The 26,977-nt window shown below is 44.5% G+C and overlaps 1 protein-coding gene across 1 annotated transcript in view; it reads right to left on the reverse strand.

Moving 5' to 3' along the window:
* Positions 1–2,448: 2,448 nt before the first annotated feature.
* NCAN (neurocan) overlaps positions 2,449–26,977 on the reverse strand; it is a 107,304-nt gene continuing 82,775 nt past the window's right edge. The window contains exons 8-14 of the mRNA XM_070931820.1: positions 25,520–25,636; positions 21,538–21,651; positions 15,949–16,107; positions 12,993–13,075; positions 10,738–10,882; positions 4,166–4,348; positions 2,449–2,600 (exon numbers count right to left, since the gene is read on the reverse strand). Of these exons, the coding sequence (XP_070787921.1) occupies positions 2,449–2,600; positions 4,166–4,348; positions 10,738–10,882; positions 12,993–13,075; positions 15,949–16,107; positions 21,538–21,651; positions 25,520–25,636 (953 nt within the window). The remainder of the gene's footprint in view (positions 2,601–4,165; positions 4,349–10,737; positions 10,883–12,992; positions 13,076–15,948; positions 16,108–21,537; positions 21,652–25,519; positions 25,637–26,977) is intronic.

A 26,977-nucleotide genomic window follows, 5' to 3' on the forward strand; every position in this document is an offset into this window, starting at 1 on the left:
AAGTCAAGATGGTGGCTACACTTATGCTACTGAGCCCCTTCCTTCCATTTTATTGCCTGTAAAAAGAGCCAGGGTATTGATCACAGACTTCTCTGCAGATTGAATCCTCTGGATTGAAAGTTTCCCATTTCTGATTTAAGGTGAAAATATTTCTTTCCTTCCATTGGTTTATTCTGGGCATATTCAGTTTGCCTTTCAAAGCTGCATCCAGCCCCAGACAAATGTTACCAAATTATTATTATTATTTTTTTAACGTGACCAAAAGAGACATTAATAAATGGTTGGGGAGTTTTAGTCAGGTAATTTAAATTATGTTTGAATGAAAAATAAATTAGATCAAGGGGACTTTGCTGACAAGGGGACTTTGTGCTTACGGGGGCGAAGAGAAGCAAACAACCAGGATTAGTATTTATATGGGTTGTCACATCATTCATGGCCATCAGATGGCAGCAAACAGCAAAGCCAAGCATCTTCCTGCCATCTAGTGGGTTACTTGAGTTTAGCAACCTACATATCCTAATCCTAAAAACAAGAACAATACAGAATTGCTAATATCTGCAAAATTTAAGCAAAAGAAGAACTGAGGAGAGTTGGGAAAGCATCGCTAGATCTGACATCTTCACGACCTGTTTTAAGATCATGCTCCAGCCTCAGATTTCCTAAAGCCAGTATATGCATGTGAATGTAGCTGCTGGGCCAGGCAGCATCTGTTTTAATCTTCCACCAGTAGCCCAAGATTGTGCTATGTCAGAGCTGTGGGACATGGTGGGAAATTCATGACACCTTGGAGCAGTGCTTGTCAACCTTGGCCATTTTAAGATGTATGGACTTCAATTCCCAGAATTCCTCAGCAACCAGCCAAGCTGAAATCGATGAATCCTAAAGCTGCCAAGGTTGAGAAACATGTACTATGTTCCTTCCCCATCCTAACGATGCTTCAGAAAAGCAATAGAATAAAAATGAGATCAGAAAATGGGGGGTGGGTGGTTTCTGGGGAAGAGACCTAGTTCATGGAGAATCCCAGATCATGTTTGAAGAAGAGCTCTGTTTCCCTGGAAGTATTTGCAGCCTAAGGAACTTAGTCTCCTAGGTGGTTTATGCAACTAGCCTGTGATGATGTGTGAGAATGGCTTTGGGAGATGGGAGAGGGAGCTGCAGAAACCATTTCCCAAGGTTTCTGTCCTTCTGTGGACTGAGACATCTTTTACAACCTGGTTATCCAGTCTGTAGCTCTCCCTGCGGTCTGCCAAGGTCATTCCCACATACCAGGGGTCTCCAAACATTAGGACTTGTGGACTTCAACTCCCAGAATTCCCCAGCCAACCATATCTCAGGGCACCTATTTCCTTAAAAGTGGGAATGACAAATATCATCCAGCCCTGGAACAGATGCCAATCAAATAGAATCAGCCTCCCCCTTTCCCCTTGGATAAATCCTTTCAGAAGCTGGCTAAAGTAGTAGCAACAAGAGAGAACTGGCAGCAAAGAAAATGTCTTAAACCAGTTATGCTCAATTCAGCTGCCTCCAGGTAGTTTGCACTACAATTCCCATCACCTGATCAGGTCCATGCTGGTGGGACACCAAAACCTTCGGCAGAGGCAAGATAGGCTACCTGAATCTTGTGCTGAGAAAAAATGTCTTCCTTTCTCTCTTCTAAAATTACGCAAAAATTTTGCAAAGCATTGTTCTTCTTTTGTTAATTTTTAGAAGGTTCTAATGTGGGGAAGGGGGAGAGACTCAGGGTGAGGGGGGGGAGGCTGAGAAGACCAAAGCAGAACCAGTCAACTCTCCTCCAATCACTGGGCAATTTGATTGCCCCTCTGAATTTTAAGCTCCAGTGGTGGGATTCAGCCGGTTCTCTCCAAATTGGACGAACCGGTAGCGGCGACTGTGGGAGGCTCCGCTACCCACCCTGACATAATGTGCACCTACTGCACATGCGCAGAAGGCCACACGCATGTGTAGATGAGGCACGTGCGCATGTGCGCTCACATTTGCGAACCGGTAAGGAAGATAAGTGAATCCCACCGCTCTTAAGCCCCCATTTTCCAGAAGATCTTTGTAACCAAGAAGAGCTTTTGCAACTTCTCTTTTAAAAATGAGAGTTACTTCTCAGAAATCTGGGCTTTGCGCCCCAATTTTGCTAGGGTGGGGTGGGGGGGTGAGGCGGGAGGAACATGTCGACCTGACTGGAATCAATTTATTTTTTTTTAAGTGCCAGGTTTTCAACATATCTGCATGAATGCCTAGTGGGTATGCGCTGCACGCAACTGTGCCATCCTGCAGTGGGCCCTGGGAAGAGATACGAGAGGGGAAGAAAAGGCGATCAGCCATTCCCATCACACATGGAAACCCCGTCACATCCTGGATGGTCGGGAGGAAGATGGGGGAGGAAGGGACTGGAGATACAGGAAGGGGGAGGGGTCAAAGCTTGTGCTTCCATTGGGGTCAGAGGTTAAAAGTAGTTGCTGCCATCCTCTGCCCAGTCCAGCTTTGGACGCTGCTTCTGGTGTTTCCTCCGGTCCTTGCGGGATTTGCGATGGTGGTGCTGCCGGCGTTGGCGGTGGTGACGATGGTGCCGCCGGGTTCTGTGGGACCGTCTGGCTACAAGGAATCAACAGCCAGGAAAGATGGAGGCATTAGTCACTCAGCCCAGACTAGGGGGTAAATGCAACAAGGACTAGTTCTACATGCAGGGAGTCCTTGTTTAACAATTGTCTCGTTTAGTGACCACTTGCAGTTACGGAGGTGATGAAATAAGTAACTTTGCAACCAGTCTTTTCCTTTATGACCTTGGCAGGTCTGTAAAGCCACAGAAAGCTGAACTATGATTATAAACATAATTGCGGTTTCACTTAGCAACCATTTCATTTAATGACTGAGCTGTAGGTGCCAATCGGGGTTGCTAAACGAGGACTGCCTGTACTCAACTTTTATAAAAGGCATTGCCTGCACAAACATTACCCGTCCAGAGCCAGTTTGACAGAAAGGCAAAAAACTGCTGGACTAGCAACCAGGAGATTCTGAGTTCTAGTCTCTCCTTTGGCAGGAAAGTCAGCTGGGTGACTTTGGGCCAGTCCCTCTCTCCTAGCCCGTCCTACCCCACAAAACTGTTGTAGTGGGAAGAAGAGGCAGAAGCCATTTGCAGCTGTACAAGCAAAAGTGGAATATAAATCAAATAAATAAGAAACTCACTGATCCGTACCACATATTCATTTATCCTCCTATATTTCTCCCAATGCCCTCTCCCTTCCAATATGTTCCTTCCTGACCTAGGTGTGAGTACCCAGCTGCCTTTGGCTAATCTTGAAGGCAAGTCAGACTTGGTCACACCTTGAGAATGGGAGACCACTAGGAAATCCCATAATTATTGCAGCAGAAGTGGAGAGAAGGACGGGGCAAGGCAGCGAAGGGCAGGGAGGGAGGGAGCAGTGGCGGGATTCAGCCGGTTCGGGCGTGTTCGAGCGAACCGGTTGTTAAATTGCTGGCTGGCCCTGCCCTGCCCCTTCCAGTAGTCCTCACGCGCCCCATTTTGGCTCCCAGGTAAGTGCAGGGAGGCCTACTAGGCCCAAAATGGGGCACGGGGAAGGGTGCAGCATGCCCCCCCCAGCCTGTTTTTGCTCCCAGGAGGCTGCAGGGAGGCCTACTAGGCCCAACATGAATCCTACCACTAGGAGGGAGGGAGGAAAGAAGGATAAAAAGAAGAAAGAGGGAGGGACAAAGGATAAAATAGAAGAAAGGGAGGGAGGAAGGAAGGAAGAGATAAAAAAGAAAAAAGAGGGGAAGTGAGGAAGGAACATGTTCATTTTTTAAACAAGAATTGAGCTGGTTTATCTGGAGGATATACTTTTCAAGAACTTTTCTCCCTGTATCGACATACTCTGGTGCTCTTCTCCCATTCGTTCCCCCCCGTCCTCCCCGAATCTCACCTACCCAATTCTTTTTTCAACCCAAGGAGCAAAAGAGCCCTCCCAGTCCGACCCTGGGAGGTGCTGGTTCTTAGCGCAATGCAAAAGGCACCGTGAGCCCTTTCCCAGGTTTCCTTCCCCAGACTACCTGAAGTCCTGCCCAGCCAAGAGGGCAAGCGGGAAAGGGGAAGAGAAAGGGAGAGATTTCCTAGCCTCCTAGCCATCCGTTTCCACCCTCGTCCCTAAAAGTGACTCACGTTTTGTGCAGAGGACTTTGGGGTTCTCCCACAGGCCGTTGACGTGACATTTGATGGTGGGCATATGTCTTTGGAGGAAGCCTTCTGCGCACTGGTATCGGACGGTCGAGTGCACGCTGTACCTCTCCTTCTTCTTTCCGATGGGGGAAGCATTTTCCACCAGAGGGGGTGGCCCACACAGCACTACAAAGACCATACAAGTTGTAGACGGGGAACAGAGGTAGGTTTCAGCAGGTTCTGACCAGTTCTGGAGAACCGGTAGCGGAAATTTTGAGTAGTTCTGAGAACCGATAGTAAAAATTCTGACTGCCCCTCCCCTCCAATCTATTCTCTGCCTCCCAAGTTCCAGTTGATTGGGAGGAAATAGGGATTTTGCAGTAACCTTCCCCTGGAGTGGGGAGGGAATGGAGATTTAACAGTATCCTTCCCCTGGAGTGGGGAGGGAATGGAGATTTAACAGTATCCTTCCCCTGCCATGCCCACCAAGGCATGCCACGCCCACCAAGCCACACCCACAGAACCGGTAGTAAAAAATATTGAAACCCACCACTGACAGGGAAGGCACAGAAAAGCCCCCCCTTACAACATCCGGGAGGATTGATTTCGTTAGGCATTTCAAAAAGGCGGCCTTCTTGTTACTGTTTTTTTTTCCCCTTTCAATTTTTCAGTTTTTAGGCTTATGGTTTCCAGCCCAGGACAATTTATTTTTTTCCCTTGGACATTTTCACCCGATTTACTAGGAATCACAATTTAAATCATCTCAGCATCCGTGGGTGCCATAAGGCAACAATTCTGCAAAGCTCTATTTAACCCTGGAGCAAGCGTTGTGGGGCGCCGAGTGAGCTATTGCCGCTTATAACTTCAATAAGCTGATAGTCACGCAACTCGCTCGCTCATTACCTCCCTGATAGACCTTTGTTCACTCCGGTAACATGATCAGTTTCCTGAAGTCCCCGGCTGTAATAATAATTCCTTTTTAGTGACTCGCAAGGTCTGATTGTTCACTGCTCAACTGACTTTTGTGGAGATGATGTTCTTGAAAGGCGTAGAAAGAAAACGTTCTACAGCAACGAGCAGACATGATCAGATTTTATACTCATCGTGTATTTTGAAAGTCTTTTCAAACTGATGCACGACCCTCTCCTTTGAGGCTGAGGGGAGCACTGTGTCCCCCCCTGAGAATTCAGTTTAATTATTTAAAATAATTAATAGATTATTTTAATTTTTGTCATTCACATTTCGTATTGTCCTTCCTTTGGCACTTTTTCTTTAACAATTCTATTCCACCATTTTTTTTTGATATTAGTATAACTCTTGTCCCACCATGAGTTGTCCTGTGGCGAGTTGGCCATGGCAAGTTGGCCGCAGCAAGTTGGCTGTGGCGCGTTGTCATAGACCCCCTATAGATAGTCCTCGGCTTACGAGCACAATAGAGCCTGGAATTTGGCTGTAAGTCATTCTGGTCATTAAGTGGATCACCCTGTGACCAGGGGTGCTATTCAGCAGGTTCTGACAGGTTCTGGAGAACCGGTAGCGGAAATTTTGAGTAGTTCAGAGAACCGGCAAATACCACCTCTGGCTGGCCCCAAAGTGGGGTGGGAATGGAGATTTTGCAATATCCTTCCCCTGAAGTGGAGAGGGAATGGGGATTTTGCAATAGCCTTCTCCCAGGAGTGGGGTGGGAATGGAGATTTTGCAGTATCCTTCCCCTGCCATACCCACCAAGCCACGCCCATCAAGTCACACCACACCCACCAAGCCACACCCACAGAACCGGTAGTAAAAAAATTTGAATTCCACCACTGAATGTGACTGTTCTTACAGTGAGTCACTGCAGTTGTTAAGCAAATCACATGGTTGTTAAATGAGTCCAGAATAGCCAATGAGCGATTTTTGTCATCTTCTGCCAGGAAACAGCAAAAAGAGACTGGAAAACGTGGTCAAATGACTTCAAGATGCTACAACCGATCATAAATGCGAGCTGGTTACCAAGCACCTGAAATGAGATCACATGACCAGGGAGGAGGGATGTGGCAGTTGTAACTTCGAGGATGAGACGTTAAGTACAAATCGTCAACTTACCACAGTTCATTTAGTGACTGTTCAAAGTTACCACGGCATTGTAAAAAGTAACTTATGACCGTTTTTCACACTTACGACTGTTGCAGCATCCCCATGCTCACTTGATCAAAATTCAGTCACTTGGGACCTGACTCATAGTTATGACGGTTGCAGTGTCCTGGGGTCATGTGATCCCCTTTTACAACCTTCTGACAAGTAAAAGCCAATGGGGAAGCCAGATTCACTTAACAACCATGTTACTAACTTAACAACTTCAGTGATTCACTTAACAACTGTGGCAAGGTAGGTCTTAAATTGGGGGGGGAAATCACTTAACAAATGTTTCACTTAGCAACAGGAATTTTGGACTCAATTGAGGTCATAGTCAAGGATTACCTTTAACATTTGTTGAGTCTGTCATAATTTTGAACGGTTGTTAAGCCACCAGTTGTTAAATGAGGACGACCTGCTATCACTGATGAAATAACCTAGTTGGGTAATGAAATGTCTGCCAAAAAAACAGCCAAGCTCAGAGAGCACCAAGAGACCCCACATATTCATGCTGTTGCCCCCCAAAAATGACATTGAAGTGTCCCTGTAAGACACCAGAGATGCTGGATTTGATGTTCCCATCACTATTTTCCTCCTGAATTTAATCAGACTCTCTGTGGATATTTCCGCGTTCAATGACGCTGATTCAAATCTGAGATTGCTCGGCTTTTACAAATACAATAAGGGAACAAATTGAATCTCCTCAGAAGGTTTACAATCTGTGCTTTATCACTGTAAGAGATGCAAGGAGAGGGAACTGCATCCTTTACAAATCTGGCATTAAAGGAAGCAACAATCTGAATTCTGAAGATACACTCAAGGGACTTTTTTTCTGCTGAAGCAATTTATTTATATCTTCAGATGTTCTAGGAGGACCTTTTATAAATCCAACCGATGCTAAAGGGCCCATTTGGGGATGAAGTTATACTCCAGTACTTGGGGTACATGAGAAAGTGAGATTTCTATATTTAATTAACAACTTTTATCAGAGCTAATATATTGTTAGGATATGGTTTGAGCCTAACAAGTTGTCCAGGCAATATATGTGTACTGTAACTTTAATCTGTAAATGTATTATGTTACTTTAAAGGTTTTCTTGTTGATTTATTGTAATGCTGAGTCATGCTGTAATTAGATAATGACTGGTTGTGAGAGTATTTAAGCAAGGTATTGTAACGTATTCAGTTTGATGATGAAGCTGAGGTGATATGCTACCATTGTGTATGGAGCTGAGATGATATGCTACCATTGAGAGGAGTTGATATCTGCTAATCATCGTTGGATGGATCTGCTACCATTGTGGTTTGTGAACCAGAGTGAGTTTGTTATTCTAACCAACTACTGTTTGTGTGGTAAGAAGCTTTTTGTATCACTGGACTGATTTAACTGGCAAAGACTTGGAATTTGTTTAAAGACTATGAGACTGTTTTTCTACTATAAAGTAAGCTTTTGATAAAGCAGTTTGCATATCTCTTATTCATTGCTCTCAGCAACGTTTCCTTGTGCATTTACTCTGCTGGTTGGTAACACAACACCAATATCCTTAACATATATCATTAGCCCTGGAAAAGGAAGACCCATTTCTCGAGCCTGTCACAAACAGCTGGAGGTTAATGCGACTTTTCCAACAAGCAACTTGGAGGGTCTTAATAGTTTTAATGGGAGAATTTCAAAGGCAAATTAACAAAAGTGGGAGAAAAAAATGGCCCCAAAGGGACTAATTTCGTTCCTGCCTCCACCAGCTGGAAAACAGAGAAATTAGGATCCCTGAGTAAGAACACTGTGGTTTTTTTTTTTTAAAAAAATCTCTGATGTGGGGAAAGCCACAGCTTTAGTTACCTTGTCTTTCTTTCTTTCTTTCTTTCTTTTTTAAAGAAGCTGTTAAGCATGGATTAAGTACAGTATTAAAAAAAATCTCATTTCAACTAATCCAAGTTGGGGTTTTGTTTTATATTTCCTTCCTTCTAGAGCAGCGGTGAGTGACAATGACCACTTTACAACCTGTGGACTTCAACTCCCAGAATTCCTGAGCCGGCTGGCTCAGGAATTCTGGGAGTTGAAGTCCACAGGTTGTAAAGGGTCCATAGTTGCCTACCCCTCTTCCAGAGACTCTTTTCAACAATCTGAAACAGTGGCCTCTTGAATTCACACACACACAACTTTCCACAAGCACAAGTTGAATAGAAATTAGAAGGCAAGACAGGCAAGCTCAGAGACTGACAATATTTGCTTCTAATACGGATAGTCCTCGAATTTACAACCGGTCGAATTCGGCCTCGACTTATGACCTGTGAGTTTGAAGTTACAATGGACGTCCCTGGGGGATATTTACGATCTGGATTCAAAGTTACGACAGTTCCCCATCCCCTGCCCCCACCCCCCACCCCAGTGTGCTCACTTCGGACAGTCAGCAACTGGCCTGCATTTATGGACATTTGCAGCATCCCACAATCATGTGACAGTGTTTTATGAGGGTTTGAACTACCGGTTCTGTGGGCGTGGCTTGGTGGGCGTGGCAGGGGAAGGATATTACAAAATCCCCATTCCCTCCGCACTCCAGGGGAAGGATACTGCAAAATCTCCAATCCACCCCACTCTGGGGCCAGCCAGAGGTGGTATTTGCCGGTTCTCCGAACTACTCAAAATTTCCGCTACCGGTTCTCCAGAACCTGTCAGAACCTGCTGGATTTCACCCCTGATCGATTCGCTTAATGACTGCAGCATTCACTTAATAATCATGGGTTTGTTTAACAATTGCTGTAAAAGAAAATCGTGTTTAATCATGTTGGTCATAAGGGAGACCTGATTTACGACCATCATGAGTTATGAGCACGATGGGCAAGCTCTATTACGGTCATAACTTGAAAACTCCCTCTATTTGGATCCAGGCTTCTTTTTCGCCCAATAGCTGATTGGAATGTAGGATAGGGTTGTAGAACATGGGGGTAAGATTGAAGAAAATAGGTGATAATATCTGAAACGTAGCCCAGGAAAACAGGAAGTTGTGAAAAAGAAACTCCGCTTTGAGTTGTTTTGATACAGGTAGTCCTAAATGTACGACTGTAATGGAGCTTCCCGATTCAGATTATAAATTGTGGACAGTCGTAAAATAAGTCACCACATGACAGGACCTATTTTTAACAAAATTTTTAGGGACAATTGTTAAACGGACGCTACAGTTAAGTGAATCCATTGTTCACTGTGAGCTATTTTTGCTGGAAAGTAAGGAATTGAAAGACGCTTGCTCCTGGGGAGGAAAGCCATGGCAAATCTGGCAAATAAAAAGAGCCGAGGTGGTGCAGTGGTTAGAGTGCAGTACTGCAGCTACTTCAGCTGACTGCTAGTTCAGCAGATCAGCGGATCAAATCTCACTGGCTCAAGGTTGACTCAGCCTTCCATCCTTCCGAGGTGGGTAAAATGAGGACCCAGATTGTTAGGGGGCAATATGCTATTTAGTACACTGTCTTTGGTGTAAGCCGCCCAGAGTCCTCGGAGAGTGGGTGGCATAGAAATATGAATAATAAATAAAAATAAATAAATAAATCTAAACAGCATACTAAAAAGCAGAGACATCACCCTGCCAACAAAAGTGCGTATAGTCAAGGCTATGGTTTTCCCAGTTGCAATGTATGGCTGTAAAAGTTGGACCATAAGAAAGGCTGAGCGACAAAGAATTGAGGCCTTTGAACTCTGGTGCTGGAGAAGACTCCTGCGAGTCCCTTGGCCTGCAAGGCGATCCAACCGGTCAGTCCTAGAGGAGATCAACCCTGACTGCTCTTTAGAAGGCCAGATCCTGAAGATGAAACTCAAATACTGTGGCCACCTACTGAGAAGGAAGGACTCACTGGAGAGGAGCCTAATGCTGGGAAAGATTGAGGGCAAAAGAAGAAGGGGACGACAGAGAACAAGGTGGCTGGATGGAGTCACTGAAGCAGTCAGCGTGAGCTTAAATGGACTCCAGAGGATGGTAGAGGACAGGAAGGCCTGGAGGAACATTGTCCATAGAGTCGTGATGGGTCAGACACGACTTCACAACTAACAACAACAACAACAAAAGTAGAAGAAGTAAATGCTGTTTTGGGACAAAAATATTGTAAATTGCAGTTACGTGACTGTGGGACACTAGAAACAGTAAATGCGGGTTGGTCACTGAATACCCAAAATGCAGTTATGTGACCACAGGGAGGAGGACCACAGGGACTCTAACAGAATTGGGTCACAAGAACCTTTTGGGTGGTACGTCATAACTTCAAACAGTCTTTAAGTGACCGGTCATAAATGGAGGACTAACTGTTTAAGGAGGGAAAAAGAAATGAAGGGCTGACAAAAAACACGAACATGATCCTGTGAGCAATAGCCAATGGGGTTTCTTCAAGCTGGCCTTGAGGAAAGAATTTTAAAAAAAACGCAGAATGGATGCATATCTGTATCTTTTTTTGCGGACGTAGAAGGTATTTTACCTGTATCTTTTTTGCAGACGTAAGGAAGTTTGTAGTTACATGGGACATCGTTCCATTTCCCAGTCTCGTGGGATACCAACACCACGCAATCCTCGCCGCCGGCAAAGAAATTATCTGGCTGGTTTTCACGCCAATTCTCGTATTGCTAGCAAACAACAAAGAACGACACGGAAATTTTAAAAAATAGTTTCCAAGATTGCACGTTTGTTGCCTCTTCCTTTTAATTTATTTGTTTTTATTTTTGGATCAGGGAAGTCCAATCTTGCCACCTTTAAGACTTGTGGACTTCAACTCCCAGAATTCCCCAGCCAGCCATGGCTGTTAGTTGAAGTCCACAAGTCTTAAAGGAGCCAAGATTGGACGTTCCTGATTTAGATCATGCATGCACAAAAGGAGTGGAGCTGGCATTGCATTGGCACAATGCTGCTTTTATCATTTGCGGCTTGGGTTGTGTACCTCCTCGGACACCAGGGGTGGGTTCTAAAAATTTTTACTACCGGTTCTGTGGGGGTGGCTTATTTTGTGGGCGTGGCTTGGTGTGGGGGGATAATGTGACTGGGTGGGCATGGCCAACTTTTTTTTTTTACTTTTTACTTTTAAAAGCATTTTTTCTACAACCTCAAGAGGTTGCAGAAAAAATGCTTTTAAAAGCCTCTGACAATCCCAGCTGAGCCGCGCGATCATCAGAGGCTTTTTTTTTTACTTTTAAAAGCATTTTTTCGGCTGAAGAGGTTGTAGAAAAAATGCTCTTAAAAGTAAAAAAAAAAAGCCTCTGATAAGGTGGGCAGGATAAGCGAGTGGCGACCGGGCCGGGGACCGGTTCAGGGACGTGGCCAGCCAATGTTATTACCGGTTCTCCGAACTACTAGAAATTTTTACCACTGGTTCTTACAAACCGGTGCAAACCGGGAGCAACCCACCACTGCCGGACACCACTATACTAGTGGGAAAATGCCTTGTGTCATTTCCACCACTTAGTGGTTTCTACAGGGTTTCAGCAAAAAAGTCAAGCTGGCAACTCGAAGAGTAGGATCGAAGCTTTGCCTGTTTTTTTGAATGTGCATTGCACATAAAACATGCAACGCACATAAAAACCGGCAGATCATACCATTGTGTCCACCACCTGGACTGTTTCACTGCACACCTGGCTTCATTGCGGTTTCCATCTTTTATTTGGATTGATTTTATTGTAGTATCTTTGACTGTTGCGAGCCACTCAGAATGGTTGACAGTGGAAAAATCAATTTTTGCCATGCATTCCAGTATTCTGTCCATTGATTGCAGCTTGCTATTGATTCAGGTAGAGAAGAGCTTTTTCGTGGCCCTTTTCAAAGCTTAAATCTAGGGACAGTTATCTGAAAGGGAGGGGTCTAGCTTGGTGTGATCTGTTGCCTGCTGCAATAGATGTCAGGCACACATATTATTTTGATTTATTGATTTATAAAATGTATATGGCTGCCCACTCACCTTCAGTGACCCTAGGCAGCTTACAAACAATAAAACCCGAATATGCAAAGAGTAAAAACAATACACCCCCCCCACACACACACACCCTCCTTTGAAAGGAGCTCTTTGGGATAAGATTGAAAATTACCAGGAGTTTATTTCATGCTACCCATGCATAAGAATCTGAACTACTAACAGTTAAGGTGAATTGGCACCAGATTAGAGTCATTGCAGAATATCAGAGTTGGAAGGGACCTTGGAGGTCTTCTAGTCCAACCACCTGCTCAAACAGGAGATCCTATGCCATTCCAGGCAAGTGACAGTCAAGTATCTTCTTGAAAACCTCCAGTGTTGGAGCATCCACAACTTATGGATGCAAGTCGTTCCACTGATTAATTGTTTTCACTATTGGGAAATTTCTCCCTATTTCTAGGTTGTTTCTCTCCTTGATTAGTTTCCATCCATTGCTTCTTATCCTGCCTTCAGGTGCTTTGGAGAATAGGTTGAACCTCTCTTCTTTGTGGCAGCCCCTTAGATTTTGGAAAACTGCTATCAAGTCATCCCTGGCAATCAACAGACTTCAAGGGGGTCTGGATTTAGGTTTCTTACAGGGGTGTAGAGATTCCAAAGTCATGATGTGTTTGATCCTGCCCTTGGGCTCAGCCTGGTCATCTCCTATTAGGAAGAACTGGGAGAATTTCCCAGCTCTAGTCTTGGCTGCTTGAATTGGCAAGAGTCAACCCAGAGACCTTTGGCACTCAAAAAAGGATGCACTGACTCAGACCGAATCTCCTCTTCCACAGACTCACCAATCCGGTGTTGTCCGTCCACTGGAAATCCTGTTCCACGATGCGATCGTTGAGGCCTATCCAAGTGTTCTCGTGGCCAAAACCTGAGGGGGAGAAGAGCTTGGCGTTAGAAAAATGCATTTCTTAGAGAGGCTTCTTGGATTATTGATTTCCTTCATTGATCAGCAGCTGTCTATAGGTCGTTCCAATATTGCAAATGGGGTATGGTGGATTGGGTGGGATTTTGCAAGAAAATGGCCTTGTGGGATTGGGGGGTGGGTGGGATGGACAACCTGCACAATTGCTAGGACTGCATATCAGGATTGCAAAACAAGACAAGTACTAGATGGCAGTAAAGAGATACAGAACCTCCTAACTCTTTGCTGCCATCTGGAGGCGATTGGCCTCATCACTCAGTACTGCTCTACAAAAACTTTTCTCCCTCCCTCCCCTCTAAGGTGTGGTAGCATGTGGGAAAGACCCTGGGACACAGAGTGGAGAGGCCACTTCCAAGGGAAGAGTAAGATTATAATGAGCCTTGGTGGCGCAGCAGACTAAAGTGCTGTTAAGTAGCACCAGCTGCCTGCAATTACTGCAAGTTCAAATCTCACCAGGCTCAAGATTGACTCAGCCTTCCATCCTTTCGAGGTAGGTAAAATGAGGACCCGGATTGTGGGGGCAATAAGATGACTTTGTATAAAAAAAGAACACCGCTTTGGGGGCGGGGGCCGAAAGCCCTACTAAGCAGGTATATACAAAAGTATGAAAGGCTATTGCTTAACGCATTGTAAGCCGCCCTGAGTCTCCGGAAAAGGGCGGCATATAAATCGAACCAATAAATAAACAAATAAATAAATAAATAAGATTAGTTATGGGGGGGGGGGTGCATTTTTTTTCTATTCCTCTAAAATGAGGGTCCTTTCTTTCTGTTTGTTGGCAAAATGGGGTTATCAACCCACACATTACTTCCCGGTGTTCAATTCACATGAAACTTCAACCAGCTGTAGGACGGCCCTTTGAAGCCCCGCGGCAAGAGTTTAAACAGTTTTTTTCCCTCTAGTCATCAGCTGGGACTCAGGAGGCAGCAATAGATTGGGGGTGGGGCCAAATAAAAGGTAAGAATAACGTGGGTGGGCGGGTGGGGGGGGGAGAACTGGTTCGGTGATGTCATATCGTCACCGCTACCGGCTCGGCCAAACCAGACCGAACCGGGAGAAACCCACCACTGGGTGGGAGGGATCTTCACATAGCTTCAAAGTTTTTTTTCCGCTGTGAAAGCCTTAGACTTTTGAGTCCCATCCCAGAGTCATGTGCCACTCAATCTTGCAGCCTCCTGACCAGTGGTGGGATTCAAAATTTTTTTTACTACTGGTTCTGTGGGTGTGGCTTGGTGGGCGTGGCTTGGTGGGCATGGCAGGGGAAGGATATTGCAAAATTTCCATTTCCTCCCCACTCCAGGGGAAGGATACTGTAAAATCTCCATTCCCTCCCCACCCCACTAATCTGCTTTCCAGCTCCGTTCTCCTGTGCAGGGCAACAAAAGAAGACCCAGCCGATCAGCCGGGACTCAGGAAGCAGCAAATAGATTGGGGGCAGGGCCAGCCAGAGGTGGTATTTGCCAGTTCTCTGAACTACTCAAAATTTCCGCTACCGGTTCGCTAGAACCGGTCAGAACCAGCTGAATAACACCTCTGCTCCTGACCATAGCAAAGCCACGGTGCCAGTGTTTTTAGATAAAAACCTTCGAATGGTTGTTGCTCATTGGAAGCTTCTGCACAGAACCTGCTAGCATTAAGTATGGTGGAAACTGCCCACCCATTGGGGTATCTCTGCTATCATTATTAAGGCGTTCCTGGGCAGCTTGCAAGAGGTTTGGGCTTAAAATCCTTTCATTCACTGGAGTGTTAATTGTTTCTGGATCCAAAATAACCAGTTGCCTGGGCATTAGATTATCGCCCGGACATCTGGCAAAACTCCCCAAAAATTACTTTTATACAGACTTAATGCAGACCTTTAGCTATATACAATAATTTGGGATGAACACCCTTGGAATGGTATGGGAGTAGGAATGGATTTCCAGAGGAAAAATTGCAGACTACAGGAACCAGGAGCACCACTCAGGTAACCCTGAGGACACTGATAAACCTGCAAGTGCTTCAATGACTCTCTAAAACAGAGGTCTTCAAACTTGGCAGCTTTAAGACTTGTGGACTTTAACTCCCAGAATTCTCCAGCCAGCATAGCATAGCATAGCTGGCTGGAGAATTCTGGGAGTTGAAGTCCACAAGTCTTAAAGCTGCCAAGTTTGAAGACCTCTGCTCTAAAAGGATGCAAATGACCAACTGTCTGCAAGGAATATAAATCCTCCCATTCCCCACTGTCCTGTCAGAGCTGAAGAAACTTCTTGGATGAGAAGCGAAACATCTTTCAAAGAAAAAACAAGACAGTCCAGTTGCCTCCTGAAAAGCACCTTTGGGGGGTCCCCGGAAATGGGCGATGCAATGACCACATTCTAGGTTCATACATCACAAGAGCCGTGGTGGTGCAGTGGTTAGAATGCAGTACTGCAGGCTACTTCTGCTGACTGCCAGCAAGTTTGGCAGTTCGATTCTCACCGGCTCTCCTCTGATTCTCACTTTCCATCCTTCCAAGGTCGGTAAAATGATGACCCAGATTGTTGGGGGCAGTATGCTAACTCTGCAAAACTGCTTAGAGAGGGCTGTAAAGCATTGTGAGGCAGTATTTAAGTCTAAGTGCTACTGCTATTGCTAACTCATTGTTCACTGCCAGGAGTTCGATCCTGACCGTCTCAAGGTTGACTCAGCCTATGCTAACTCTGTAAACTTGTGTAAAGAGGGCTGTGAAGCATTGAAGCGCTATATAAGTCTAAGTGCTATTGCTATTTTGCACTGTCACGTGGCCTTCCTCTCTTGCCGTGGCTCCCTTCTTCCCTTCTTCTCCCAGAGTTCCAACTTACTGCTAATGAAATTATGTTCTTCCCAGGAATGGATGCTGGTGAGGTGTCCTGACCGACGTCGGCAATCCCTCTCCGCGTCTTCCCATGCGCGCCGATGGGCGAAGTAGCGATAGCAGTGACCCTGGAATTTACGCCACATGTGGTCGCAGCCTTCTGTGTCTGAAGGGAGGAAAAAGCATCTAATGGGGCGCAACCAAAAGGTCAGCTTTATCTTCTTTTTAACGAGCATGCCAATTTACTTATTATTATTATTATGTTATTGCTTATTATTATTATTATTATTATTAATAATAATATTATTGGTTAATTTTTAGTGAGATTCACAGCCTTTGAGGCTGGTTAATAGCTCAGCAGCTCGAGTCCTAACCAAGGACCTAGGAACTGTTAATTATTATTATTATTATGTTATTAGCGGCCTCCAAAGGCTGCTTGGGCGGGAAGGAAATAGGCCCGTGATGGCGAACCTATGGCACGCGTGCCACAGGTGGCACGCGGAGCCATATTAGTGGGCACGCCAGCTCAGCTCTGGGGCACATGTGCGCACCGGACAGCTGATTTTCGGGCCTTCTGGGCCCACCAGAAGTAGGGAAACAGGCTGTTTCCTGCCTCTGGAGGGCCTGGTGGGGGGTGGGGAAGGCCCGTTTTCTTTCTTACCTGGCTCCAGATCCTTTCTATGGATCTGGGAAGGGCGAAAACAGCCTTTCCCACTCCCTCGGAGGCCCTACGGAGGCTGAAAGGGCCCATTTCCCGACTCCCTGTGGGACAGGAAGTGATGTTTTTTCCTGTCCCCAGCCTCCAGAGACTCCTAGAGAGGCTCCTACAGGCTCCTAGAGAGGCTCCTACAGACTCCTAGAGAGGTTCTGGAGGCTGGGGACAGCAAAAAAACATCACTTCCTGTCCCACCGAGAGTTGGGAAATGGGCCCTTTCAGCCTCCGTAGGGCCTCCAAGGGAGTGGGAAAGGCTGTTTTCGACCTTCCCAGATGCATAGAAAGGATCTGGAGCCAGGTAAGAAAGAAAAATGGGCCTACCAGGCCATCATGTGCCAGGAGCGGGGGTGGGTGGGGTTGGGCACGTGCATGCGCGACCCTCCCCCCGCCCCCCTCTCCTGGCACGCGATGGCAAAAAGGTTAGCTATCACTGAACTAGGCTGTCAAGGGCCATGTTGGATTAATGGCATTCTTTCTCTCCGGCTGCTGAGCCGGTAGTTTCCCACACAAAGGGAATTTCTCAGCTGGAAAGCAGAGCAGGAAAAAAATATGGAGGCTCCCATCCTTCACTCTCAACATCCCTCTGAGTTTGGAAGGAGTGTACGTGTGTGCTAGGCACACTTGAGTGTTCTCACAAAAAAGCCATGTTTTCTTTTTATAAAAAAAAAAAAAACGGATTCCGGGTTCAATAGGCAGCTTCTGTCAGGAGAAATGGATGCAATATTCACAATGTTTGATGTCTGTTTGGATTCCTACAGCTGACTTAAACCATGTTGGTTCAAGAGGCAGTGGCTGCCTTTGCGCAGAGGGCGAAGTTTGGCTGATGGTCAATATGGTGTAGTAGTGTGATGTGCCTGCTTGATTAATTTAAGATTCAGTGAACACAGAAGGTGGACTAATTAATTGACCAAGGTAGTAGTGTGGGGTGAATTCAGCCATTTAGCATCCTTGCCAAACCTATTAAATGCAGAGTGCAGTTAAGAAAATAAGATTCACCCAGACCTTCTTGAATGAATTTTAATGCTAAGAATTAAGAGTTAGAGTACAGAATCTGGAGAATCCGTGATAGTTCAGAACCTCTCCTGTCCTCTAATAGTGAGTTCAGTAAGGTGAAGCTTTCAAAACTTTTCAATCTTTTTTCCCTCTGGGATGATTGATTGATGGACTAAAGAATAGAAACGAAACGAAACAGAAACAGAAACAGAAAGAATAGAATAGAATAGAATAGAATAGAATAGAATAGAATAGAATAGAATAGAATAGAAAAGGAAAAGAATAGAAAAGGAAAAGAATAGAACAGAACAGAACAGAACAGAACAGAACAGAACAGAACAGAACAGAACAGAACAGAATAGAGAAAGAATGGAATGGAATGGAATGGAATGGAATGGAATGGAATGGAATAGAATAGAATAGAATAGAATAGAATAGAATAGAATAGAATAGAATAGAATAGAATAGAATAGAATAAAGAATGGAATGGAATGAAATAGAATAGAGAAAGAATGGAATGGAATGGAATGGAATGGAATGGAATGGAATGGAATAGAATAGAATAGAATAGAATAGAATAGAATAGAATAGAATAGAATAGAATAGAATAGAATAGAATAGAATAGAATAGAATAGAATAGAATAACAGAGTTGGAAGGAACCTTGGAGGTCTTCTAGTCCAACCCCCTGCTTAGGCAGGAAACAATTAGTTTACGTCAGCCTTCCATCCTTCCGAGGTGGGTAAAATGAGGACCCAGATTGTTGGGGGGGGGGGGCATATGCTGACTCTGTAAACCACTTAGAGAGGGCTGTAAAAGCACTACGAAGCGGTATATACTGTAAGTCTAAGTTCTAGTGCTATTACTATTACAGTCAGTCCTCAAGTTACAACCACAGTGGGGACCACAATCTGTACAGGTAGTTGACTGATGATGGTTCACTTAGTGACAGTTTGACTGTTTGACACAACAGCACTGAAAAAAAATGACTTATGACTGTTTTTCGCACGTTCAGTATGAATATTGCAGCATTCCCATGGTCACGTGATTTACATTCAAATGCTTGACAACTGATTCACATTTATGACGGCTGCCATGTCTGGGGGGTCATGTGATCACTTTTTGCCCCTTCTGACAAGCAAAATCAATGGGGAATCCAGCTTCACTTAACAACCGTGTTACTAATATAACAACTGCAGTGAATCCACTGAACAAACGTTGCTAAGCAATACTGAGTAATGCCTGATTTTATGGTCTCTTCTGCCATGACTGTTAAGTGAGTCACATGGATGTTAAGCAAATCTGGCTTCTCCTATTGACTTTCTTTGTCAAAAGCCGGCAGGGAAGGTGGCAATTGGAGATCACACGACCCCAGGATGCTACATGCCGGTTGCCAAGCAACTGAATTTAATCATATGGAACAGGGATGCTGCAGCGGTTGCAATTTTGAGGACTTTTCAGTGGTCTTGTAACTTTGAAAGATTGCTAAGTGAATGATTGCAACTTGAAGACTCGGTGTGTGTATGTATATACACATGTACACACACATACACATACAATTGTGTGTGTGTGTGTGTGTGTATCAAATTTATATTTCGCTGATAAAGAAATAAAGGGAGACTAGTATAGATCTATTTCAAGCTATTTAGCTCTCATCAACTAGCCATACCCTTACTCCGATTCGAGTATGGCTAGCTGATGAGAGCTAAATAGCTTGAAATAGATTTATACTAGTCTCCCTTTATTTCTTTATCAGCGAAATATAAATTTGATATAAAATGGTTTGTTGTGAATGCGACTGCTTGAGGGCTCCTGGATTGGAGCTGAAAGGCGAAAGGGAAGCAGGATGCTCCCTGCCACATATTGGGATAGACCAGGTGCTTCAATAGAAAAACACTTTATATATATGTGTGTATATATATATATATATATATGTAGGTCTTTGGTTATTCGGGTCTTCTCCCACGTAAAATTGGAAGTGTCTTGGCGACGTTTCGACGAAGTCTCATTCGTCATCTTCAGGCTGGTGTTCTCGGCTTCGTGCTTCCAGGAGCAATATATATATATATATATATATATATATATATATATATATATATATATATATATATATCAATTTTCTTACTTCTTCGTAGGGTCTATGTGTGTTTTTCTTCTAGCCAGGTTTTCCCTACGTAGCCAAGGTTTTTTTTTTGTAGCTCCAGCTCAGTAGAATCTCATCTACTCGGTTCTGGGCTTTTTTCTTTTCTAACACCTAGCAAGCTCTCACTGCTAGGTGGGAGACCTAAATAGATCCATTTCTAGCTCGTTAGCTTTCATCAGTAGGCCACACCCATCTCCTCCCTGTAAAGGCATAGTATCAATTTTCTTACTTCTTCGTAGGGTCTATGAAGGGTCTCCCAGAACCGAGTAGATGAGATTCTACTGAGCTGGAGCTACAAAAAAAAAAAAACCTTGGCTACGTAGGGAAAACCTGGCTAGAAGAAAAACACACATAGACCCTACGAAGAAGTAAGAAAATTGATACTATGCCTTTACAGGGAGGAGATGGGTGTGGCCTACTGATGAAAGCTAACGAGCTAGAAATGGATCTATTTAGGTCTCCCACCTAGCAGTGAGAGCTTGCTAGGTGTTAGAAAAGAAAAAAGCCCAGAACCGAGTAGATGAGATTCTACTGAGCTGGAGCTACAAAAAAAAAAAAAAACCTTGGCTACGTAGGGAAAACCTGGCTAGAAGAAAAACACACATAGACCCTACGAAGAAGTAAGAAAATTGATACTATGCCTTTACAGGGAGGAGATGGGTGTGGCCTACTGATGAAAGCTAACGAGCTAGAAATGGATCTATTTAGGTCTCCCACCTAGCAGTGAGAGCTTGCTAGGTGTTAGAAAAGAAAAAAGCCCAGAACCGAGTAGATGAGATTCTACTGAGCTGGAGCTACAAAAAAAAAACCTTGGCTACGTAGGGAAAACCTGGCTAGAAGAAAAACATATATATATATATATATACACACACACACACACACACACACACACACACATACAGTATGTCACAGAAGTGAGTATACCCCCTCACGTTTTGTAAATATTTACTGTACGTATATCTTTTCATGTGACAACACTGAAGAAATGACATTTGGCTACAATGTAAAGTAGTGAGTATACATAAGCGCTTGGTCTTATTTTTGGGGAGGTCTTATTATTTTGGGGCGCGTGGAGCAAGATGGGGCTCCTCTTGGCATCTTACCTGATTTCCAGCTCTGTCTCCCTAACCCTAACCAGACCAGCTGCAGATGCCTTTAAATATTTTCGGGAAGGGCTTATTTTCAGGGGAGGGCTTATTTTCGGGGAAACACAGTACACACACACACACACACACACACACACACACACACACACACACAAAGGTACTGTCCTTGCCCACCTTCTCTGAGCTTGAAAAACAAAATAGGACCCCATTTGACGAGCGGTTGGATGGGAGACCACCAAGAGATCCTCTTAGTTGTGGACTACACTGGGAAGTTAAAAAAAAGCCATCCAGGTAGATGGTGGCCTTCTCCTCCTTCACTATTACATCTCCACGGAGGCATCAGGATGGAGCTCCACTTTATTTCAATGGTCACAAGTATCTACGGGATTGGGGAATGCGACAACCTGCGTGTCCTTGCATCGGTAGCGCAAGTTCTGCATCTCTGTCATTTCACCTCACGCCGCAGTCGACTCACTGCATAACCGCTGATTTGCACAGTGAGGCCACGACATGCATGACATCGTTTTGACATGGCTGTGGTTTTCAGCCAGACACATCTAGAGAAGCTGAACCTGCTCTGGGATGCTTTATTCCTCCGTGGGAATGATTTTTGGAAAAAGTTGTAGAGGGCCCTTCTCACCTCGGCTGCATAAGCTCCCTCCGTAGCTGGGCAAGCACAGGCAGACAAAGGCGTTGATCTCGTCAATGCAGGTCCCGCCATTTTGACAAGGGTTGGATAAGCAGTCATCGATATCTGTGGGGACAAGAGCATGCGTGAAGGTGGGGACTCCGTCACATTATGGCTGCTGGAATTCCCTCTTCTGATTGTCTGGGTTCTGTTTATCAGGAAACCCCAATACACTTTTTATTTATTTTAATTTATATCCCGCCTTTACAAGTAGTCCTCGACTTACAACAGTTCATTTAGTGACCGTTCAAAGTTACAATGGCACTGAAAAAAAGGTTGTAAAATGGAGCAAAACTCACTTAACAAATGTCTCACTTAACAACAGACATTTTGGGCTCATTTGTGGCCTTGAGTCAAGGACTACCTGTATTATCTTTATAAATAAATCTAGGCAGTGAACATATCCAACACACTTCCCTCTTCCTATTTTTCCACTACAACAACAACCCTGTCAGGTGGGTTGGGCTGAGTGAGAGGGACTGGCCCACCCAGCTGGCTTTCATGCTTAAGGCAGGACTAGAACTCTCAGTCTCCTTATGATTGGCCCAATATCACCCAGTTGGCTTTCATGGCTAAGGCAGGACTAGAACTCCCAGTCTCCTTATGATTGGCCCAATATGATCCAGTTGGCTTTCACGGCTAGGGCAGGATTAGAACTCTCAGCCTCCTTATGATTGGCCCAATATCACCCAGTTGGCTTTCATGGCTAGGGCGGGATTAGAACTCTCAGCCTCCTTATGATTGGCCCAATATGATCCAGTTGGCTTTCATGGCTAAGGCGGGACTAGAACTCCTAGTCTCCTTATGATTGGCCCAATATGTCCCAGTTGGCTTTCATGGCTGAGGCAGGACTAGAACTCTCAGCCTCCTTATGATTGGCCCAATATCACCCAGTTGGCTTTCATGGCTAAGGCAGGACTAGAACTCACCTCTCCTGCTTTTTAGCTGGGTGCTTTAATCATTAGATGAAATTGGCTTTTTGCATATACAGTAGCAGGCAAAAAATGAACTTACGATTTATGGTTTTGTTGATTAGAAAAACAAAATATTATAAAAAGGGTGGATTTTTTAAAAAATAACCATAGTATAAGAGGTAACTTTGTGTTTGTACTTATAATTGCTGTAAAGAAAATCAGAAACTATTTTTTCTATTTCATGGCTGGCTGGGGAATTCTGAGAGTTGAAATCCACACATCTTCGAATTGCCAAGGCTGAGCTACACTGCCCTAGAGAAATAATACCAATGGATGCACTGAACTCTCGCGGGAAATATAGTCTGTGCATATGAGTTGGCTCGAAACACAGACAAGCTCAGGGCTGGGGATGAATCCTCAGGGCTTATCTGGGTTGGAGGAACAGCAGCCAGCTGCATCTGAAGCAAAGATTAAAACATAGCAATCCAGCAGATAAATGCAGCTACATCCATCTGGGAGCCCGACAGCCGAGCATGTGCATAAAATTAGTGTGAAACTTCATGTCTCGCTCCTTTGGTAGCCATTCTGGTTCTTTCTCAGAACCTAGATTGAAGGGAGGATTGTATCAAAAAATATCTGCAAAAACAATACCTTCCAAAGTATTTGCCAACAATTTATTGTTAGTTGTGAAGTTGTGTCCGACCCATTGCGACCCCATGGACAATGTTCCTCCAGGGCTTCCTGTCCTCTACCATCCTCTGGAGTCCATTTAAGCTCACGCAAACTGCTTCAGTGTGTCAAGTTTCGAGGTCGTCTCAAATAAATTGCATTTCAAACAAAGTCTTTGAAGGAAAAACTCCTATTTATTAAGCACGGCATTCTAAACCCGACTCCATCGAAGCCAACACTGACTTCCAGCCCCAAAACCCTCCCTTTCCGTTCCCCACTCCCCTGCACTCATTGGCCATCTTCCAAGTCATTCTACCCCTAATCTACTCCAGCTCAAAGGAATTTCCCCCCTCCCCTCCCATCTCCTAGGGGATATTATCTCCAGGGAAAATAAGAAGGTGAAAAGTCAAACGTCCCTTTCCAGACACCTTCGCTTCTCCTTCTTATGTCAGCACTAGAGTAAATGCAGCTTGAAGTGCTGACACAGTGACTCCATCCAGCCACCTCGTTCTCTGCCGTCCTCTTCTTCTTTTGCCCTCCATTGTTCCCAGCATTAGGCTCTTCTCCAGTGAGTCCTTCCTTCTCATTAGGTGGCCAAAGTATTTGAGTTTCATCTTCAGGATCTGGCCTTCTAAAGAGCAGTCAGGGTTGATCTCCTCTAGAACTGACCGGTTTGATCGCCTTGCAGTCCAAGGGACTCGCAGGAGTCTTCTCCAGCACCATCCTTCAAAGGCCTCAATTCTTTGGCACTCAGCCTTCCTTATGGTCCAACTTTCACAGCCATACATTGCAACTGGAAAACCATAGCCTTGACTACATGCACTTTTGTTGGCAGGGTGATGTATGCTGTCTAGCTTTGCCATGGCTTTCCTCCCCAGGAGCAAGCGTCTTTTTTTTTTTTTAAATTTGATTTATATGCCGCCCTTCTCCGGAGACTCAGGGCGGCTTACAATGCGTTAAGCAATATTTTAATTTCTTGGCTGCAGTCCCCATCTGCAGTGATCTTGGAGCCCAGGAAAATAAAATCTGTCACTACCTCCATTTCTTCCCCATCTATTTGCCAGGAATTGAGAGAGCCGGATGCCATGATCTTACTTTTCTTAATGTTTTGCCAACAATAGCAATAGCATCTAGACTTAATGCAAGTAGTCCTCGACTTACAACAGTTTGTTAAAAAAAAGTCTATAAAGATTCTCAATCATCCAGCTCATGGATATCCGAAAAGTGCTTTTTCAGGAGGCCAACTGGGCTTCCTTGTTTTTTTCCTTTTGAAGACGTTTTGCTTCTCATTCAAGAAGCTTCTTCCGTCTTCCGCTATCCTGTCAGAGCTGAAGAAGCTTCTTGGATGAGAAGCAAAATGTCTTCAAAAGGAAAAAAACAAGAAAGCCCAACTGCCTCTTGGAAAAAAAAAACACCTTTGGGACAACAGTTCGTTTAGTGACCGTTCAAAGTTTAAAAAAGCGACTTATGGCCGTTTTTCACAGTTACGACCTTCGCAGCATCCCCTTCTTGATCGTGGGATCAAGATTCAGGTGCTTGGCAACCGTTTCACATTTATGACCATTGCTGTGTCCCAGGGTCATGTGATCCCCTTTCGCGAACTTTTTGATGAGCAAAGTCGACGGGGAAGCCGAATTCACTCCACAACCGGGTTACTAATTTATTGACTGCAGTGCTTCATTTAAGAACTGAGGCAAGAAAGGTCATAAAATGGGGCAAAACTCACTTAACAAATGGAGGAAGGAAGAGAAGGGGAGGAGAAGAGGAAAGGTTGTGGTAAAATAAATAATAATAATAATAATAATAATAATAATAATAATAATAATAATAATAATAATAATTTTATTTCTATACCGCCCTTCTCCCGAAGGACTCAGGGCGGTATACAGCCAATTTAAAAACACAAGACACAACAATGATTAAAAATTAAAATAATAATTAAATAGATAAATTAAAAAATAAAGGAGGGTAAATGGTAAAAGAGCATCCCCGAACAACTAAAAATGAAAGTTAAAAGATAAGATGAATGGAAAATGATGGATAAAAGATTGTACATTTAAATATGTTTATGAGAAATAAAAATAAAAACTCTTTGAAAAAGAAAAACTCATTTAATAACAGAAATTTGGGGCTCCGTTGTCGTTGTAAGTCAAGGACTACCTGTATACCGCTTCACAGTGCTTTGTAGCCCTCTCTAAGCGGTTTACAGAGACAGAATATTGCCCCCAACCATTTGGGTCTTCATTTTACCCACCTCGAAAGAATGGAAGGCTGAATCAACCTTGAGCCGGTGAGGATCGAACCGCTGGCAGTCAGCAGAATTACGGAGGCTCCCCACCCCATCTCCTCACCTATTTCACAGTTTTCGCCTGTGAATCCTGGCAGACAGTGGCAGCTGGTAAGGTTTCCACTCGACTGGCAGGTGCCCCCATGCAAACACGGATCGTTATCGCAAGGGTCAGTTTCGGCTGCAAAAAAGAAACAAGGAGGAGATGAGGAGAGAGGGACATGTGTTTCATGCCCACGGCATGAAATCTACGACATGTGTTTCATGCCCACCGCAGGACTATAATTCAGTCTCCTGATGACTGGCCAAAAGTCACCCAGCTGGTTTTCATTTTATTATTTACTAGCTGGATACCTGTGCTTCGCTACGAAACTATGTGATCGGGCTTGATAAATCGACACTTATAGCTTGAAAATTAATGAGTAGTTATGATCGGCCTTTCTTCTCCCTTTCTCTCCCTCAGCCTTGCCCCACAGAAACGTCTCCTATCCTATCTTCTTCTCTCCCTCAGGCTTGCCGTACAGAGGCCTCTCCTATCCTATCCCCTTCTCTCCCTCAGCCTTGCCCCACAGAAGCCTCTCCTATCCTATCCCCTGGTTGCTGCTGTGAAAGTAAAACTGAAAGTGAAACTCCTCTCCTCTGCTTGTGTTTTGCATTTAGAACAGATTTCTTTTCAGGTGGGGAGGGGCATAGAACTCCTTAGCATCACAGCGTGGAACAGATTTCTTTTCAGGTGGAGAGAGGAAGTAGAACTCCTTAGCATCAGAGGGCTGTTTGTAAAGTGAAACAATATTTGCTGTGTGAGCAAGAAGGAGACAGGAAGGAGCCTGGCCGTAGCTTAGCTCAAGTGTTCTGTATTAAAGCTGCTTCCTGCTGTGAAAGTAAAACTGAAGGTGAAACTCCTCTCCTCTGCATCATCCCTGTGAGGTGGGTTGGATGGAGAGAGGGTGATTGGCCCAAAAGCTGGCTATCATAGCTAAAGCTGGGCTTGAACTCACTTCATGTCCATGGCGGGACTAGAACCCACACTCTCCTGGTTTCTAACCTGATGCCTTAACCTCTAGACCAGACTGGCTCTCTGTGTTTACTGATTTTCATTGTACAGGTAATCCTCGACTTACAACCACAATTGAGCCCAAAATTTCTGTAAAGTGAGACATTTATTAAGTGAGCTTTGCCCCATCTTACGATCTCTCTTTACACCATTGTTAAGTGAATCACTGCAGTTGATAAGTTGGTAACCCGGTTGTTAAGGAATCTGGCTTGCCCCATTGGCTTTGCTCATCAGAAGGTCACAAAAGGGGATCACGTGACCTTGGGACACAGCAATGGTCATAAATATGAATCAGTTGCCAAGCATCTGAATCTTGATCACATGATCATGGGGATGCTGCGAAGGTCATAACTGTGAAAAATAGTCCTACGTCCCTTTTTTCAGTGCAGTTGTAACTTTGAACAGTCACTAAACGAACTGTTGTAAATTGAGGACTACCTGTATTCTTTAATTTGGCTAGTGAATTCT

The sequence above is a fragment of the Pituophis catenifer genome, unplaced genomic scaffold, assembly GCF_029215685.1.
Source record: "Pituophis catenifer annectens isolate HBS135680 unplaced genomic scaffold, rPitCat1.0.hap2 SCAF_1, whole genome shotgun sequence".
In the NCBI taxonomy this organism is placed as follows: Eukaryota; Metazoa; Chordata; class Lepidosauria; order Squamata; family Colubridae; genus Pituophis; species Pituophis catenifer.